We start from the raw sequence: 20,257 nt of genomic DNA, 5'->3' as shown, positions 1-20,257 counted from the left end.
TTATTTTGAATTATTTATTATTTTCAGGAACTTATTTTTTTCCTTTTATTATATATTTCTACTTTTTTTAATATAGTTTTTTAACTTTAAGATTTTATAATTTTTTCAGTTTCATTTGATTTGCAGAAAATTTGTTTATTTTTAAATACTAATTTTTTTTCTGCTTTTAATTAAATTTTTCAGAAAGAAAAATATTTTTTTAATTTCATAGTTTGCAGAAAGTTATTTCGTTTTTCTTTTAAACTAAATTTTTTTAAATTAATTTTCCCTAACTTCATATTTTTTGCTTTGTAATATATGTATTTGTTTCAATTTAATTTAATTTGTAGAATAAGTTTTCTTAAAAAGAAAACAGAATAACGGTCCCTTTAGCAAATCAGTCGTTTTGTTTTTCGAAAGACTGTGTTGAGTTGAAAAACAGTTACCAGAATTGCCCTGTAAAAAACTAAGGAAATTTTTTGACAAACGTATGAAGAAAACATAAAATGTACAAAAAAAACTAGCAAAAACGTGCTTAGGAAGCAATAAATAAATAAATTTTAATAGCAAAGTCAAAGAATTGCAGCGGTAACTGTATTAGCAAATGGGCGCAGCGGTGCGCACAACCAACAAGCGCGTTACGTATACGCACCGGCAAACCGCAAAGCAAACGCACACAATGCAATGCACTATTCAGCGTGGGTGCGTTTGTATTTGGATTTATTCTTGTTTTTCTGCTGCTGCTGTTTCTAGGTTTTAGTTTTTTCCTCCTGTTTTTTTTTTGCATTTTTCTTTTTATTTTCTTTGCTGAATTTCCCTTTTTGCTAAATACTATGGCTTGTAGTTTCTGCCGAACATACTTGCATACTTACTATGCATAAGTGCCTCAAATTTGCTGCGGCTAGAAGTAAGAGTTGCGTTCTTAATAAACAGAAAGGCTTTGTGACTATTTTTAAACCCGACTGTGCTCGCATGCTCGCCATTGTTGCATTGGCTAACTCCAAACACTTTTCAGGTTGTGTACATAGTTTTCCATTTGGTTGCTTCCATTTTTAGAATTTGTTGTATACTTCTTTTATGAATTCTTGTTTTTGTTTTAATTTTTCTGCTTAAATTTCTTCCTGCAATTGCTTTTCTGCCATTCCAGTAACATTGCGGTGGCATTGTTGTACACAAGCGTTGCTCTCAAACTGTCCATACAAGCTGATAGACAAAACAAAAAACTTTAGTCACTACAAACTAATACAAGCGTACATGGGCGTAGCCAGGTAGGGGAAGGGGGATGCTCGTGCTCACCCCTAACTTTCAAATTTTCCTTATATATATATAAAATAGTACCCTGAAATGCCCCCCCCCCCCCCCCCCCCNCTGGCTACGCCGATGAAAGCGTAGATACAGTTGCGTTGAAATTAGTAAAAGTGAGTTTGAAAAAAGGAACTTAGATTGGGTTAAGTTATGGCAGCTGTCTTCATACCAAACCTCATTGTTGCTGAAAATGACGAAACCTCAGTCTCGCTTTCAGTTTACTTTTCGTGTCCACAATTTCTTTGGAGAGTCCAAGCCCTGGCAATATCGTTATATAGATATTTATTTTTTTTTAAGGATATTAATGAATCGTTAATGCTCATAATAGAAAAATTTTATAACAAACAACGAAAAAATTTACGACATTAATTTTTAAATTTAATTATCATAAAAGAACACTGCCATTATTTTATAACCAGCTGCACATAAACTCATAAACAAACAAAAGTACAAATTGAAAGTGCTGCATTTACACACACACACACACCCTTTTTTTGGCTACTTACATATGTACATAAATACGTTCCCACTGTTTGTCCAGGTCTGTAACTATAAATGTACACATGTTTTTTTTTTTTTTGTTTTTTCTTCTACCTCCCACACTTTCCTACGCCAACTAATCTCTGCGCTTTTGTGGTCTTCTTTCAATTTCATATCTTTTCCTCTCTGCTTTCTCTCCCTTTTAACCATTCAGCAGCTCGTATTCGTGCTACTGCATCGATGGCTATACGGGAATTCAGTGCCAAACAAATTGGGATGAATGCTGGTCGGGGCCCTGCCAAAATGGTGGTACTTGCATAGATGGCGTCGCCTATTACAACTGTACGTGCCCGGATGGTTTTACTGGTAAGTGGAATGGCAATGCACGCTGTGTGAGTGTTGCTTCTATTCTTCTTCAATGATATGTACTTAAATTTTTTATGCACATACCTATGCACTTATATGTTAAGTTCTGTTAAGCGACTACAACGCGCAAAACAAATACTACTTCTACTCGAGTACAACTGTCCACTGTTTTTCCACATTCACCATGCTCTTGTATTGTCATACAGGTGTACATAAGAGTTTGAGAGCAACAACAAGTGCAACGACGTTTTCCGTTTGGTTAGCATTTGTCGGCACAATGCAACACACGGAAACGTCGGAGTCTCGGAAACTCTATTTTGTGTGTAGTGCTATTTTTAAGGTACTCGCATTTGTTATGCTATTGTTTAGATCTCTGCAAATGGGAATGTGTCTCACAAAAAAACAACAAAAAAAACCCCAGTAGTTTGTATAAGCATTCTTACTTGGATATAGCCGCATGTATGCCTGTGATTCTACATGGACTCGTTTGTGCTGCTGTTTTCAGTACAAAGTGGGTTTTATTGTTTATTTATATGTATCAGGAGCAAAGGAAACCGCAGAGCCAAAGAGCAAATACAATGTGTAAAAGGAAATATAAAAATTGCGAATAATAACAGCGAATGTGGAAAATAAAAACAGTCTAGTGGGTAGCGTGAGCTATAAAAACATTTGTGGTGGAGCTTAAAATGCAACTTCTAGTAAAATTCAATAAAAAAGAAATCACTTGTATTCGTATATATTCACGTGCGCACACATACATATGTGTATCTATTCATAAAAGCATTGAAATTTATTAGAGCTGTGAGACAATTTTTTAATGTGGAGCTATTTGTATTTAATTAAAAAGCAGCAAAGCATATACGGGGCGAAATTCGCCTCGGAAACCAGTTAAAAAATTCTAGGTCGGCGATTTCGTACTACAATGTTGCTATTGTAAAAGGACTCTTTCCTGCAGAGGTTTTTTGTCGATTTATATGAATTTAAATATGCAGGTTTTTTTGCTCCATCTTAGAATTGTTCTCCTACAACTTTATCTCATGTCGGATTTATTATTGAGAATCCAAAATTGGTCACCTCTTAGAACTTTTTTTTTTCTTGGTGGAAACTATATTTTTTTTTGCAAAAAATTTGCAATTAAATATTTTTATTGCATATTTTAAACAATATATCGCATGGCTTATTACGATAGTGAACTTTTTTAGCCTTGCAACAATATATAATTTGTGATGTGCGGAACATAAGGACTGCAAGTTTTTCATAAAAAACATAGAAGAAAACATTGCGGACCGCCTTGCATTATTGCCGACGATAACACGAGTTTACAGAACTAAAAAAAAAAATACATAATTTTCCACTTAACACGTAAATGAAATCAGTATATAAGACAGTATAAAAAATTTATAGATATAGCCGAATTTATATTTTAAAAATCTGAAAAAAGAGCACTCACTTAATGTCAATTTTCTTTAGATACAGTTGGCCAGTCTTAAATTTCTATTTTCACTAGTAGAGCTTATTAAATTTTCCATCATCTACGACAACAAAATTTTCCAACCGGATTTGTAGTTTAAAAACTAAGCATTCATTAATCAACAACTAACAAAATTTCCAAAATGTCCGAAACTAAGATCGAACTATTCCCGAAATTATCCCTAAAAATTCCCAAACTGGACTCAAATGGTGCAGAACTAATCTTGAAATAGTGCCGAAATGGTGCCGAACTAGACGCGTAAAGCTATGAACTAATTCTGAGCTGGTCCCGATAAAGTCCACAATTAGTCCCGATCTAGCCCTGAAAATACCTGAGCCAGCCTAGAACTAATCCCGAACTAGTCCCTAAATGAGAGCAAAAAGTTCCGAACTAGTCCCAAAATTATCAGAAAAGCCATAAACTAGTCCTGAGCTAGCCCCGAAAAAGTCAAATATTAGTCATAATCTAGCCCCGCAGAAGTCCTGAACTAGTCCCAAAATGATCCCAAAAAGCCCAAGACGTTTACGCAGAGACCCACACTAGGCTCTAACTTGTCCCGAATTACACCTGAAATGATCCCGAACTATACCCGAAAAAGCTATGAACTAAAGTTAAGCCGGAACTCATCCCGAACTAATTCCAAAATGATCTTGAAAAAGTCTCGAACTATATCAACGAGCAGTGTTGCTAGAACAGCTGATTAGATTTGTCTCCATTTGCTCCTGTGTTCGTCTTGGTTTACGCGGTGCAAATTTTGCACATACGAGGAGCAAAGATTTTTCTAGATGCTACACCCCTCCTAGTTCTCTATCGCTGGAACGTGGGTGACGAAAGATGAAAAATAAAGCCTTTCGATTGAAAGTTGTATTGTAATAATTTATTTAACTTTTTAAATAATTTGTATTAAATTTGTGAGACCTCTATTCACTCAGAAACTGCTGGAAGGATATAGACGAAACATTTCGAATATTTATTTAGATTTTTGAAAATTCAAATTAAGTTTTAGAGGTTTGTCACCATGCGTCTTCATTAGTAAAAAAAATAGTATGTGTATATGTAAGTAAAACCCGCGAAATTGTCATCGAAGTGTCAGCTGATGTTAAAAATATTATTTTTGTCACTTTTACCGCAGAAAATCTCCAGGAAAATAAATATATGTAGAACCTTTGCATGCACAATCAATTCACCGACAACTCGAAAATTATTTAAGTCCTAAATATTTTCATATGTGGAACAGCCTCCTCTCACAGCTTCCAGCATGACCAAGTGTCTCGTCCTTAGCCTCATGGCGGATGTATGTATTTAGGACAAGACAAGTGTTAACGTGTTATTGGAATATATACATACACACATTTGTACGCAGTGAACTTCAAGCATTTGAAAAATAATGCAACTACTGCACTTATTGTAGTAAAAATATAAGAAATGGTGTGAAGTATTAAAAGTAGTGCTCAACAATATAACGTACATTACATATATATATATATACATTTTTTTGCTTTTACCATGTGTGGCGATATATAATGTATTCTCATGATAGGGTCGGCTGTAAATCAAATAAGCAAAAGAACTTTCACATTACAACTCTTCTAAACAAAAAGTTATAAGACCACCAGAGCGTATGAGTAACCTTTGGCTAAAAAATAGCGTCAAATTATTACGATTTCGTTGAAAAATTTTTCCAATTTTTTTTTATTGTTTATGCTTTAACCGTTTTGTCATTTGAGGGGATTTTTTTTCTTAATCTTTAAGAAGCTATTTTTATTCAGTATAAAAACTCCATTTTCGGAGGTATTTCCATATCGACCCATCGCACGTAAATCTTAACATATTTCCGAAATATTTTGTTTGACGTCTTCAAATATAATAAATTTTGTAATCCCGGTGTTGCTGTCTTGTTTTTCATAAATCAAAAAACTATGTCAGCTTTTAATTGCCACAAATTTATGGCTTGTTTGTTTTTAATGCATAGTTTTAAGTTTCCAAAAATTTAAATTTACGCGAAGTTTTTAAAATACCAAAAATTTTTATAAAGTTTTTAAAATGTAGAAAAACAAAATTTTTGTTACAAAAAATTATATCCTTCCCAAAAAATGCATGTATGTATAATCAGTTTCAAATTACATACCAAAAATTTATGTTCAGTGTTTAATTTACTAAAAATTGATGTTCATCTTTTTCATGTGCGCACTTTTTAATGAACCCAAAAATTATGTCCATTTTTTTAATTACCAAAAAATGCGCGGCCTTTTTTTTCATTATGTAACATTTTTACGATACCAACAATTGGCGTTCTGTTTCTACATACAAACATAATCACATTTACATATGTATGTATATTGGCTTCCTTATGATAAGAAATATATTAACGATAACTTTAAGTGACTTGAAGCTACACTTTATTATACTAAAATCGCATGGGCTACAAAGCTGCATATTTGGAAATTTTCTGAAAATGTTTGAACTCTTTTAATTTTCGTGAACTTTATGCAAACTTTGAAATTTTTTTTATGTGGTTTATGTTGTGCATCGAACTATTTTTTAAATGAAAACTAATAAAAATTATAAAAAAAAAAATAAATAGACATAAATTTTAAACAGTTTAGTTTTGAAGTTTGTTCCTATTATTATGACCATGAGTGTATATAACTGTTTTCACTCAGACTTTTGCTCGCTGCTACTTAAAGTAGAATATCAAAAATTATTGACTCACCCTTTAATAGTATACATGAACATACACACGTACACAAATAACAATATAATGTAAACTTTATTTTATGGAGAGCAAATTGAAATAGTTTACTTATTGGTCATGTTGTGTACATATATATAGTATATGTCTCAACACAGTTTTGCAATAAATATGTACTTACATATAGCTGCTGTTGTTTGCATTTAAGATTTCACCAATACTGTGCACCTACATATATGTACATTAGGGTGGTCCTTAAAAATCAAATGAACACATATAAATTTTTGCTCCCATTGGAGAAGGTTAAGGCCTGTCACACATGGGGCAAAGTTCAGACTCTTTTATAGAAACTCAAAAAATAGAAATTATTATTTTTTTTTTCATCTAATACCCAAAATCGATATTACCATAGTCGAAGATATCACACATAAATTTTGATCTCGGTTGCAGTCGTTTTCATAGGGTAATCTGAAGTTTGACCCCTGTGCGACGCGCCTTAACCGTTTCCAATCGGTACCAAAATTTATATGTGATATCTTCGACTATAGTAGCATCGAATTAGGAGTTGGGGCTTAGGAAATCTGATGTAAAAATTTACTTCCTACATATTATGACCACCCTAATGTGCAAGCATGTGCCAAAATCATCGCTTTTCTCTACTTCACCTTCACTTAAACGGAGTCAACGTAGTAGTAAAAGGTAAATGTAAGTAAATATTTCGCTATTTGTTGCGGAAGTACTTTGTTCTCTACGTGTGAAGCACTTAGTCGAAATGGAGCAAACTAATGTAAACATAGCAATAAACAATCAAATATGTAGTTACAAGCCAGTTCACGTTTAAGAGCACGCATGCATAGGGTGGTAGGTGTAGAGTATCAACATATTTTGTTTACTTGCCTGCAACCTTAGATTTTCAATATAACTTTGCAGTGCATATCGAGAAGGTATCTTCGTTCGGGGGCAAAACTAGCAGACGCACGTAGTACACGCACGCAGCACTAAATGTATTTGGGTGTTTGTGGCTCTATGATTGTGATTTTTATTTATTTAGTACTGGCTGGATATCTGTATATATGTATCTGATATATAGCACTGTAAGGTTTTGTATTTTTACGTATTTAGCTTTAATAAATCCTATTTGTAGCTGCGATTTTTGAAAATTGGTTACAAACAAATACACTCTAAAAAATCAGTTTAAAAAAGCGATTATAAATCGAGTATATTTTAGTTTATTTTTTAAATTTTTTGTTAAATTTACACAATAAATATGTATTTTTCTTGTTTACACATTTTAATGCATAAAAATCCTTTTTGTTAGCGGCGGGTGAAATCAAACAGCAGATGTGTATTTTGTGGCTTGTACACACTTTCGTAGTAAATTTACGCACACCACAGCAGCTATATTCCACTCTAAAAAGTCCGAAATTTGAACAAACTATTCGTTGAATAATCGAGCATGTAATTTCTCGAGTAAAAAGGTAGGAAATCAGTAAACTACCTTTTAGCTAGGAAATTAACACAATTTTTTTTTAAGTGTATGTGACCAACTTTGGTTGCTGCGCATAGAATTGTAGATGGAACTACTTTCTTAATAAAAAGCAGGAGCACGAATTAGTTTAGAAGATATTTTAAATAATTTAGACGATATTTTCTGACAAGCATGTCCAAAAGTACACTCTGGTTCAATAGGTTCGGCATTTTGCAATCCTAAGTGTAATTTTTTGATCTCAAAACGTATCGAAAGAATTAATGACACTGAAGATGGCGCAATGCCAAAACCGGTTTGTCTCCAAATCAAAATTTGATAAAAATTATGGAAATTCGTTTTAACTAAATCATCTTCGCGCTTTGTCTAAAAAATCGATCCACACCAACAGCTTTGGTTTCTCTTCTTACTGGATCCTTGTGCAGCATACCACAGCTGTATGTGCATCGAAAAAGTCGACCAACCTAAGTCATGCGGCTAAATTTTTCTGGCGGTGGAAGCAACGAACCCCTCCTCGCTCGCCTTCTCATTGCAGACGTTAAGTTACCGCAAATAAAAAAGATCTTCGGACGCTTCATCCTTCACTTCCAGCTGGTCGATCGCGCAAATGACTGAGATGTCGACGAAATTAGCGGATTGCGGGGAGACGCTCAAAGAGTTCTCTCTTACACCACAAATCCGGTATGGGGCGCCTTTTAAACACATGGCATCTAAGCAGACGTCTCAAAGCTGAAAATATTTACATATTGTATTATTCCGTCCAATACATTTCTTGTTTTGTTTTCAGACACTTCAGCGTTTGATAAAATTGTATTTAAGTAACAAATAAGTCTGAAAAATCGTTATAGTTTGGGGGTGCGTGTGTGCCAGAAGATGTACAATAATTTAATGAAAAATTAAGTTTCCACGTTAATAATGAAGACCAGCAGCAAAAAGGGGGTTAACCCTTGGTGCCAAACAGCGTTCACACTTAACATTAATGCATTTCAGTTGCCAAGGTCTGCATCCAACGCTGATGCGCTGAAAGGCTGATAAGAGCGCTTTTGCTGCATCGAGATTGCAAACTCTTGTCGTTGCTATGAAATATGCAAACCAGGCGCAATGTATTCTGGGAATTAACCTGACGTTGCTATTGGCAATTAGCCCGGCAGTGGTAGGTTGCCAACCATCAGTCACCACTATCTAACCGTACGCCTGTAAATGAGCAGCTAAGGTGAGTGCGGTGGCTGGTGTGGTACTGCTGTACCTGCACACCGCGCTGTAGCTATTGCAAGTGGTAACCCTGTGGTGCCTTTGGTGCACACTGAATGCCAGCTGCTGCGCTTTTTTGCTGCTACTTTTTTACATTTTCATATTTTCTTTCACTTTTTTACGTTTGCTCTCTCGCTCAGCATGAATGGCAGTCTCCATTTCCTTCGCTCTGGCCGCCGCACAGTGGTATGAAATCAGAAAGCAGCGTTTTTCAACCTATTTGATTATGTTTTTTTTTCTTTCATAAAAGCGGTTGAGATTTAGTACAGATTTGTAGAGCATGATTTTTAAATTTTTATTTGTTTATATTCCCCCGATTCTCCTGTTCGTATTAATGAATGTTGGCATAGTAAAAACTGGTTGAAAATAATTATAACGACAAAAATGCAAAAGCAAACTTTGAAATTATTTCAAAAGAAATTCTGAAGACTTTACCAAAACTACTTTTTTTTTTGGAATTATAAAAAAATAGGTATGCAGTTTTAAAGACTGTTCAATTTTAGTATACCAAAGCGCAAGTTTAAACTGGCTAAGAATTCACGTTGATTTTTTAAATTTTGTTTTGTTAGCGGCGCTAGGCATTTTCTTTCACATGTACAAAGTGTGTTCAGAATATCAGCAAAAAAAAAAATATTAAAAATCAACGCGATTTCCTAACCACTTGAAGCTTGCACTTTGTTATATTAAAATAAACAGGCTATAAAACTGCATTCCTAAAAGTTGAAAAATTCTCAAAAAGTTGTAATTTTGGTAAAAAAAATTTGTAGCATTTCAAATTTTTCTTGTAAATTTTTTTCGTTTCGCAGGAACCCTATCATTGCATTCAAGAAATTTTTATTATGCAACATTCATTAACAGGAATTTGTTAAAAATTTCCACTTTCTCTGCATTTTTTACTAAAAATAAAAAAAAAATTAAAAAATTTTTCTCAACAAGTCTCTTCTGAATCTAATCAGTTTTCATTAAAAACAATTAATCAAATCAGTTTAAAAAAGAAAGCCCTACGCTATTTTGAAGCTTCCATTTTTTATTTCAGACCACTGTGCACCACTGCCTACGTTTTCGTATCGCATTTTTCCGCGGTTGCATTTTAATATAAAATTATGTTAGTTTTGTTGATGACTCAGCGTGGTGGCACGTTGGTAGATAAATATAGTATGTATTCGTTGCCATAGAAATTGTTGCTTGAGCAGCCACAATGCTGTGCATTCGCGATAATTGCATTGCCTGCAATATTTGCGCTATCACTCACTCGCGGCAGTTCGCATACATACATATATACAAAGCTAATAGCAAATTTTTCATTCTATGTATGTGTGTATGTGTGCGTTTATATGGACGTGAGCGCGCTAATATGATAAAATACGCAGGCAAAAATAAATAGGAAAATTATTAAATCAAAAAACATCGCCGCACAGCATCGAAAAAATTTAATTAAAAAAGTTGAACACACTGCGTGATGCTATGAGTCCATACGCCCATGACTGCGTGCTTTACTATTTGATAGTATTTTTCTAATTTCCAATTTTCTAATTCCATTTCGCTGGCAGCTTCCACTCTACACACTTACTACTATAACAACAGCCTTACAGTCAGTCGCATTGCCAGCTAAATTATGCATATAAATTGTTTTGTTAACTATGCAACGGCAGTGCGGGAATGTGCGCCGGCATGAGCAAGCAATGGCAAGTAGGTGCGTACCAGAGAACAGTACGAGTACCTATTTTTGTGGCTTGAAATATATTCGCTCTAAAATAAAGTGCAGTGTGATCGCTACCGAATACTACTTGTAATTACATATTTAAGTACTTAGAAATTTTCTAAACAGAAAGCTTAACTTGTTCTGAATATCTGTTAAATTTTTCTAATTTTTGTACGAATTATAAAATGTGGATTTATATGATTTTGGTATGCAATAGGGTGGAGCGAAAAAATCCATTTTTCGATTTTGAAATTGCAATAGTGTGGAAACCCGTTTTAAGATCGGGTAATATATATGGTTGGCCGCTAAAATTTCAAAAAAGTCTCCCAAATTTTTTTAATTCTCTAGAAACATTAGGAGTCCATTCAGCTTTATTTTGCTGGAAGTGTCACACAGTTTTTCCATGCAAAGAGTGTTCGTTTTTTTTATCGAAAACACTGTAAGTAAAAAAAAATTTGGTAAAAACCAACGCGATTTTTGAGCATCTGGAAATTTGCACTTTATTATAATAAAACTTAATGGGCAAGAGAACCGATCAGAAAACGTTTTAATTATATCATGTCACTCAACTTTTCAGCAGTATAGTATATAGAATTTCGAAATCGAAAAATAATTTTTTTCGCCGCACCCTAATATAAAATGATATATGATTTTATAAAAAAATTTTTGGATATTTTATTTATTATTTATCAAACGAACAAAATTAAAATAGTCAAAAATGGTAAACATGTGGCGAATCTATTATTTTGATCATGGCTGTATATATGAAATTAGTGGTAAATATAAGAACATATATTATAAGCTTTTTGGTAGCCGCTACCAGAGTTTGATAAAATTTTTTATTTTTAATAATCGCAAAAAAAACGACAAATTTTTAGTGCAGTGTCTGATGCGGTGTTTTTGATACGCGGGCATGAAAAGTGTTGAATATACTTGTATACTTTGTTGAAGTGTCCTCGTGCCATTCTCTGGTATCGTACCACAGCAGCAGTGGTAATAAGAGCGCTGACGGCATCCACTCAACACTGGCATTGCTGGCGCGCAAATAAGTGCACTCATATGCATGTTTAAATGTTCATACATACATACATGCATACATACGAGTATGTACTCTGTAGGAAATGTATCTAACTATAAGCTAACTTTAGGTTGATTAGAAAGGAGCTATAAGTCACTTATTATCTGTGTATTTTCTTTGACGAAAGCTAACTATATTTCTATGGCGATGGCCGCGAAATAGTCAAGGGTGTACTGTAGGTGGTCCCATATTCGAACTCCGTGACTCCGAACTTCAAAAAGATATATGAAATTTCGATCTTCCTTTTATTTGTTCTCAATTCGAAAAAGTATTTGCGAAGTGCAGGATATTTAAATAGAAACGCATTTAGAGAAAACAATCTTTTTCCCGCAAAAAATCTAACTACAATTAGGTTATTTTTTATCAATTGATAATATTTTTCTGCAGGGTACTTAAATATTTTTATAGCTGCATGCAAAAGTGTGGCTGTGTGTCTGTAAAAGTTTTATATTCTTGCTAGTAACCGTTTTTGCCTACCACCACCAGTGTCATTAAAGCAATTTTAGTCGCCTAAGTTGGCAGGACTCTCTATGGCATAATGGCTTTCGTCAGCGTTGCATTCATTCTCCCACATCATTTTCTCATTTCCTTCCTCAGCGACAGTAAGCGCTCACATGGAGCATTTATTAAATAGTCTGTGCTATGTTTGTGAAAGAGACGAGTTTAAACGGTCATTACTGTGGGTCTAGCAGTCATTTAACTACTATGAATTCCAAGTGTGTACATATATGTATTTACATTTTGCACATACTAACAGTAATAGCGATGTTGACTAAATATTCCACAGTTGGAAAACTTTTCATTGAATACATTATTGGCTTCAATTGGATAGTATTACACTCAGGTATAACATCCATACAGCTTAAAGATGTTTTTTTTTTGTGCAGAAGACCCCCTTAAGCAGTTAGACGCAAATTTTCCATTCCAATAAGATTTAGTTTAGTTTAAATCGCTCACACTTTTTGACAGGGTGAAAGATTTCAGAGAATGGTACTAGTTTAATGTTCGGTACCATGCTATCCGGTTCAGGGGATTAGAAAAGTTGAAAATAGGTAATCCCTCAGAGAAGTCTGCGATTTGTCAGTAGTTCACGAGACGAATCAGGTCTTACCTCATTTCCCTCCCTGATGTGAACTTCTTAACCAAATGCTCTATCGAGTTTTGGTACTTAATCTAGGGCCTATGGGTGTGGTTTTCGCCGTTTCCTGGTAAAGAGTTTCCAATATTTCCCCGCCTTAAATTGTCGAGTTTTTTCTGAAACTTTGAAATTCTTTTTAACAAATTTTTAATTTTAAATTAATTTTTTTTTTTTAACTTCATACCGAAAAATTTCAATTTAAATCGTCAAAGATAATAAAGCTCTTTTATTTAGGCCAACAACAACTTAAATATAGAGGCTGTGCATTCTAAATTTTATTGAATTTATTTTCCGAAACACTCGCATTCTTCTACTTAGGACTGCGTACATTTTATAAGGACCTTGCTCTGGCATAAAACTTATGTATGTATATATGTATGTATGTATATCATGAAAATAAAATTAAAATATCTCTAGAAACCTATAAGAATGCCTACTCTTCACCGCATCTAGCTTGGCATTGCAGTTGCCCGTTAATAAACGAAAGCACATACCCTTCTACCTAAATATTTACATATATACCTACGAACTTATACTCTTATACTGATATTATTTGTGTGTTAGAAAGTGCCATTACGGCTGGCAGTGGCAGTTACGTGTTTCAATTTTAATATGAAATGAGGCCAGCACAGCACTAATGTTCACACGCATAGTACTCGCACAGAGGGAGCGGCGGCATTGTTGAGTTTGCTGCCATTTGCATTTGTTGTTATTTGTTTTATGTGTATGTATGTATGTATATATCCTTTTCGCTGCTGCTTGATGATTTCTGTTGTAGCTTTTGTTTTCAGCATTTCTTCATTTTCTTTTTTTTTTTTGCAACAGCTCTTTGCCTGCTCATTTACACATACACACACACACTTAGATAGTTCGCAAATACACTCACTCGTACTGTTTGCCAACAATACACACTTCAGGGTCAAGGCTCAAGTTAAGCTTTTGCAGCATATTATTTCAACCTCTCAACGCAACGCAACGCAACGTAGCAGCAACAATACGTAAATATGATTTTGTTGACTGTACGAATACAATAATGGCATACAATTTTGCGTCAAAACAAAAAATAAAAAACAAAACAAAAATAAATGAGTGACGCGTACTTAAAGTTAAAGTAAAAAAAAAAAATATACTAAAAGATTATAAATAATAGTTCACGCTTGCTTGAGTCATTGAAAGAATAAAATGTGGAGCAAAATAAATAAGTTTTTTTTTTTTGCGATCAGCATTGTGGTCGTACCTCTCTTTGGCAAGGAAGTTTTGGCTACCGCAACAAGTGGGAAGCAAAGTGTGAAAAAAAAAATTATTTAGAAGAAAAGTTTACGATTTACGATACTCAACTCGGCACTTTTTCGCTGACCTAGTTAAGGAGACGCGTTAGAAAAAAAGTTACCCAAATTCCATACGATTGCTATGTGCATAATTTTTCTGCATAACAAGGCATTTTCCGGATATTTTCATATTTTTTAAAAATTATTATATTTTTTTTTATATATTTTTTAAAAATTATTTTATTTTTTTATATGGGGCTATAATTCATGGAACATAAATACCTGTAAGAGGCATACCAGTACTATTCGGAAGCAAATATCGAATGGCTTAATACACCAGAACCATCGAGGACAATCCATTTGGGTTCTTCAAAATACATATGTATATGTATATATATAAGATATATTTTTTTTACACAGTGAACTAAGCTCCCTGGTTAAAAGAACCTCTAGAGAATCCGCGGGACTCTTTAAATAATAACAAAAAATACCTGATCCCTCTTTTGTCAGTTAAGATCAGAGTTGGTAACAGAAACTCAACACTTCCAAAAGCCTTTTATTCCCAAATTTAAAATGGATTAAGTTTGACACCGCATAGGAAGCGAGCCTGAGACTAATGAGAGCAATACATGCACAGAGAATATGCGTTATCGCTTCTTCGTTCAGCTAATAGAATCAACAAACATTCGTTAATGGAAGATTCATCTTGCTGCAGTGATAGCGAAGGGAGCAGTGCCAGGTTATATGCCCATTGAGAGTTCGGTGATCCTCTCTGCCTAAATTGAGCAGTTTTCATTATTTAGCCTCTTTAGATGGACACATAAACCGCTTAGCTCTATTCTAGATAACCAGTGCAGTGCAGTTAAGGAGTCCCACGCAGCATTTATAGACTCGATGGTAGAAAAGACAAATAAACGTTTATATATTAACGGAAGCAGAGGACGTCATATGGTATCAGAAAAATGCCCAGAATCTTAAAAGAAACAAGCATACATATTTCCGATAGATTTTCACATCAGTGTCTGCTCAGAGAAATGAGCATATGGAAAGAAGCAACCATCGGGCTTAGCAGTATAACTGCCCGATTTCGTCTAAGGAAAGGCGGGTTATGGAATATACACAGCTGGGCATAGAATTCCACATACTCTACGTGTTCTTTTCCCATCAACCAGGATAGAAAATTTTGTACACCGATGGCTTTAAATTAGAACGCGGAGTTGCAGCGGCTATTTGCTCTGAATCACTGAAATTTAAAAGATCAATCCTTTTGCCTGACTTTGGAAGAATTTATCCAGAAGAAGTATTCCATTCGATAAGTACTTTATGCCACCGTTAAGGTGGTCGGGTCGTCAATCTGTCGTCCAGGAAGGTGGCAATTGTGGCTCGGGCGCCTTTTAAGTAAAGTCGGAGCTGATTAATGAGTGTAAACCTCTTTGAACACAGCTAGTACTTAGTCAGTTGGAAGTAAAGAAGAGTGAGAGTTCAGATAAGTTAGAGCAACTATTGTTGCAATCTTTTTTCTCGGAAGTGTGTTTTTCAACGTCTAAATGACCTTCGAATTTGAACTCGTGCTGACCTCCCAAATCAAAAAAAAAAAAAAAGTTAAGTTAAATATAGTTTGTGTGTATTTCGATTGGTGATTCGGAACAAAATTAAGTTATTGAGCGTCTGAGACCATTTTTTTATAGGCCGAAGGGTAAAGGCAACCATAGGTTACCTTATGAGCTCGATAATTAAAATAGGGATTGACATCTCCGTAAAATATTACCTTTACTACCATTTTCTACCTTTCTGTCAATAATTTGACTTCGTAAGAAACTAAAACCCTATTTTAGATTCGCTCGCTCGTCTCCTAAGTGCATTTGCCTGTCTGTCATTATAGTGAGTTATAATTTACAACCAGCACCCACGCCATCGCCGTGCATTCAATTCATCCATAGTTTCGCGCTCATACAAAATCCAATCGTAAATGACGCCAACGAATAATCAATTTAATAACTGCAATAAATTTCGTACTGACCAACAAATGATTAACACAAAAAATACAAATGCGACGCAAAAACACAAATTGGGTTAAGCGCCTGAAACGCGGCAACCAATAGCGTGTCTGCTCGAATATACATAAATGTGGCGACTCAATTAAATGCGTATTATTTAAGTATTTCAGCATTATTGAAGCCAAAATTTAAAGGCGTGTTCATGGCAAAATGGGGGCGATTATTGCGTAAAAATATAGCAATAAATACTCCACGTTGGTGAGTGGCCGATGATGGCTGTAAAGGCGCATAGAGTAGTAGTTACATTCAGCGAGTATAGTGGTTTTATTAAAATTTTCTTCGATGCGAAATCCACTGCATAAATTTAGTTTGATATTAAATTGTGTTAGCAACATTTTCTTGCTAAGCATTAAATGCAATATAGTGCAACAATTCCGTGCATTGACTACGTTTAAATGAAAAAAAAAATTATATATGTATCAACACAAGTGTAAAGTCTCTCAGCCGGACGGCACCTCAAAAATGGATATAGGATTCTGTTGGAAACATACTTCTCAAATTGTACATATTCCTCAAAGTTTTTTAAGCTCCGAAAGCATAGTGTATTCAACTTAAAGGACAAATCACGTAATCGAAAAGGCATTGGGGTATAAACAAATAGAAATTTGGCTGATTCATGACACTCTTTCACAGCTTTGCAGAAGGTTTTTCATAAGTCAACTTTCGCTCCTCTAATGTCGAACTTGTAAATTACCAGTCCGACCTTACAGAGTTCCCGATCAGAAGAGTCGTGTCCTCGATGTCCTCAACTCGGAAGCTCCGCCGTCCACCAGGGCAGTTTCCCTCTACCCTTCTAACAACTCCGTCAGTGAAATCGTGAACTCAAGAGTGAGCCTAGGTTTCTCTGCCGTCTTCTGCACACTCGATGAGCCATACGATTGCAGGGTGTCAGATTGTCACAGAATAGTCTTTTAAAGGCAGAGACGCTCCAGGATGCTTTGCATCATAACTCTACTTTAAACCTCCATTCAAGGATTATAGTTCTGCCTATGTTATCTTAAGAAAATAGTGCTGGCGAACCCTAGCTTCTCCATATTTATAGATACTACGAGCTATGCCTTCTCAAATCCCTCTCTAGCGGCCAGCTCTACGGTTATATGAAGAAGTTTAACTTCGAGGACCACTTCCAGCACCGTCGTTGGACATTTTCGGCTTGTTCCGGGTGTACATACCTATGCCAGTTGCTGCAGTATCTTGTAATCCAAGCTGCTGCCCCATATGTTACTATTGGTTTTACTAACATGCCGTGTATCTTAGAACTTTGAAACTGCAACCCCAAAGATTCCATGGAATTTTGGTGTCTTATATTAGTCCACCTGTTTCCTGCATGAATGTTTGGTATCTAGTATTAATCCTAGATCCTAGTTTTAGCACATCTAGCATGAGGGCGCATTTCCACGCCAAGTAGAAATGTTAGCCAAACACCTTAAACAAGGAAATAACTTGGCGACTCGCGTTAAAGTTACTAGGTTTTGCAAACAACACGCCTGCTTCTCATCCACATCTGTGGACAATAGGCTTCTGCAAGACTACTTCCCATAACGTGCACTAATTTAGATTCTCACCACCCTGTTCTGATTGAGTATACTTCATGCCAGTTTCCAAACAGATTGTCGCTGCCTCTTCCGGCGTACTACTTAAAAGCATAAAAATGTAAATAAAAACACACATCCTAAAAAGCTTTGAATGCAATCGCACTCTTTGGCGTTGCTATTGAAATTAGACAATAACGGAACTTTATTCGTTATTTCAACAAGATTTTTGGCAGATTATTTATTCTAAGCTTTCTCCCAAAATTGTGCGCCTTTATAAAACCCGATACTTGCTGGCGTCAATACAAAGCATAGACAAACAAAGCCCTGCCACCAAGGCAGTCTTCGAATTCATCTAGCCACAGCTCTCTCATACAAATGTGTGCTTGTAAATAAAAAGCGACTAGCAAAAAATCGTTGACCCTTTTTCCATACGCTTTTGTTTTTAGCCTTTTCGCCTCCACCACCACCACAAGCTGCTGCTCACTTTTACTCATCAACATTGGCATACCAGCTGTTTCGCTTACAAATCCTTTTTAATTAATTGCATTTTCAAGTGATTTTCCATTGAATTTGGAAATTACGGCAACACCCCTCACCGCCGCCACCATTTTTGTGTTTTAATATTTTTAACCCTTCGCCCCCGTTGTACTGTACGCGAGAAATGCGCCTGCTAGCGGATTAGCTCACCCCGCGCTGGCAAAAGTGTAGTGACTGGAAATTTTCATGGTGGCTTGCGTTAGCTGCGGTTGCCCTTGTTGTGGCTGATGTTGTTGCGGCTGCGACCAACTAAGTCGCCATAGACTATGCCCGCACTGCTGCTACTATATATCGCGTCGCTTGCCAGCATACATATAAGCGTATATGTGACTGCGGCTGGCGGTTGGTTCGCGCTTTCGAAATGCAAACGATTGCCTTATCATGCCGCACATGCTCAAACGCTAACTGCTGAGGTTGCTGCTGCTGTTGCTGCTTCCCCTTAGCGTCATATATATGAGGTAATATAATGCATTTAAGTTTTTGTTGTTGCTTTAGCTTGCATGCTGCTTACCTTCCACTGCTCTTCTCCCACTTGCTTGCTTTCCACCCTAACAACTATTGCCTGCTAGCCGCAAGCTGGTTGTACAAGCACTTGCGGATTCTTCGCTGTGTACCTCCAGCTGCTGCCGCCGCTTGTAATCATGTGAATGCATGTGGAAAATTTCACTTCAGATTGCAAAAGTGCGGAAAATTAGAAAATTATTGTGGTTGCTGGGTAGATAGAATGCAGGAATGTAGTTGATTCATATGCAGTTAGGTTGGAAGGATGTACTTAGTATGTATGTATGAGTAGGTGTAATAAAGGCGAAAGGGTTGTGTGAGGCGCGAAAGGTAGTGAATGAATGAATGAGAAATGGTACACAAAGTATTTTAGATTAAAACAATGAAGCTCTTATTTTATGCGCTTATTTTTTCTTTTCGCGCTTTTGAATTATGCAACGAAAACCAGTTAAATTACAATGGAATCAAATTAAAATCACTCATACGCCCCGGCCACCGACTGCTGTGGTTCAATCGAAATTAAGCGAACTGCCTTTATGGCGGAGAAGCAGCAAAAGCGGTGCGCAGCTGAACATAAAATTCCTTCCAAGTTGAGTTTGCAACCTTGGCACAGTGTTGCACCTCAGTGCACGCCGCACCCATCGCCCGCTTAGCGATTACTCTACAACTGCCTTCCCGCACCACTCGATTGCTGTGCTTGCGAAAAATCAAACTCATTACTCGCACATAGACTGCGTTGCTCCTTTATTGTAAAACTACTTAACCCATTTAGGACCAAGGAAAATATTTGTGTTTTCCAAAATGTTATTCCAGTCACAAGGAAATTGTGTGTGTTTTAAGTCAATTTATATTTACATACATAGAATGTAGCTCATATTCATTTAGCTAATTTAATCAAAAAATTTTGAAACAAATATTTTAGTCAATAGTTATTAGAAAAAATTATCAAAATTTTTTTAAATTTTTTTTTTAATTTTCTTTTGAGAAAAAAAATGTTTCGAAAAATATAATTTAAGAGTAAACGTTTTCAGAAATTATACATTTTTATTGAGCATGAGGCCGTTTTTTATGAAAAATTTGTGTTGAAAAAACAAAAATAGCAGGATAAACAAGTTTTCAGGAGAAAAACATTTTTGCCAAATTTGGAAAACTGTTGCCAATCATTAGACACAAAAACATTTTGGCGAAAAAGTTGTTTTTGAGTTAAAAATTATTTATTTTTGGAAGAACTATTTCTGGGAATAACAGTAAAGAAGTATTGTTTAAAAGGAATAAAATTTTAGGGAAATAAATTTTTCTAGCAAAAAATCACTTTAGGGGAAGCTGTTTTTTGAAATTTTTAACTCTACAGAAAAAAATTAACAAATTTTTTTTAGAAATTTGCATTTGAGGAAAAATAATTTTTACATAA

At 35.2% G+C, this 20,257-nt stretch overlaps 1 protein-coding gene across 1 annotated transcript in view; it reads left to right on the top strand.

Moving 5' to 3' along the window:
- Positions 1-20,257, top strand: part of eys (eyes shut) — a 159,331-nt gene that overhangs the window by 73,946 nt on the left and 65,128 nt on the right. The window contains exon 3 of the mRNA XM_017611674.1: positions 1,979-2,130. Coding sequence (XP_017467163.1) covers positions 1,979-2,130 — 152 coding nt within the window. The remainder of the gene's footprint in view (positions 1-1,978; positions 2,131-20,257) is intronic.

This window comes from Rhagoletis zephyria, unplaced genomic scaffold, assembly GCF_001687245.7.
Source record: "Rhagoletis zephyria isolate East Lansing unplaced genomic scaffold, Rhagoletis_zephyria_1.1 Rzeph_scaffold_00438, whole genome shotgun sequence".
NCBI classification, from domain to species: Eukaryota; Metazoa; Arthropoda; class Insecta; order Diptera; family Tephritidae; genus Rhagoletis; species Rhagoletis zephyria.
This window is presented reverse-complemented; position numbering and strand designations above follow the sequence as displayed.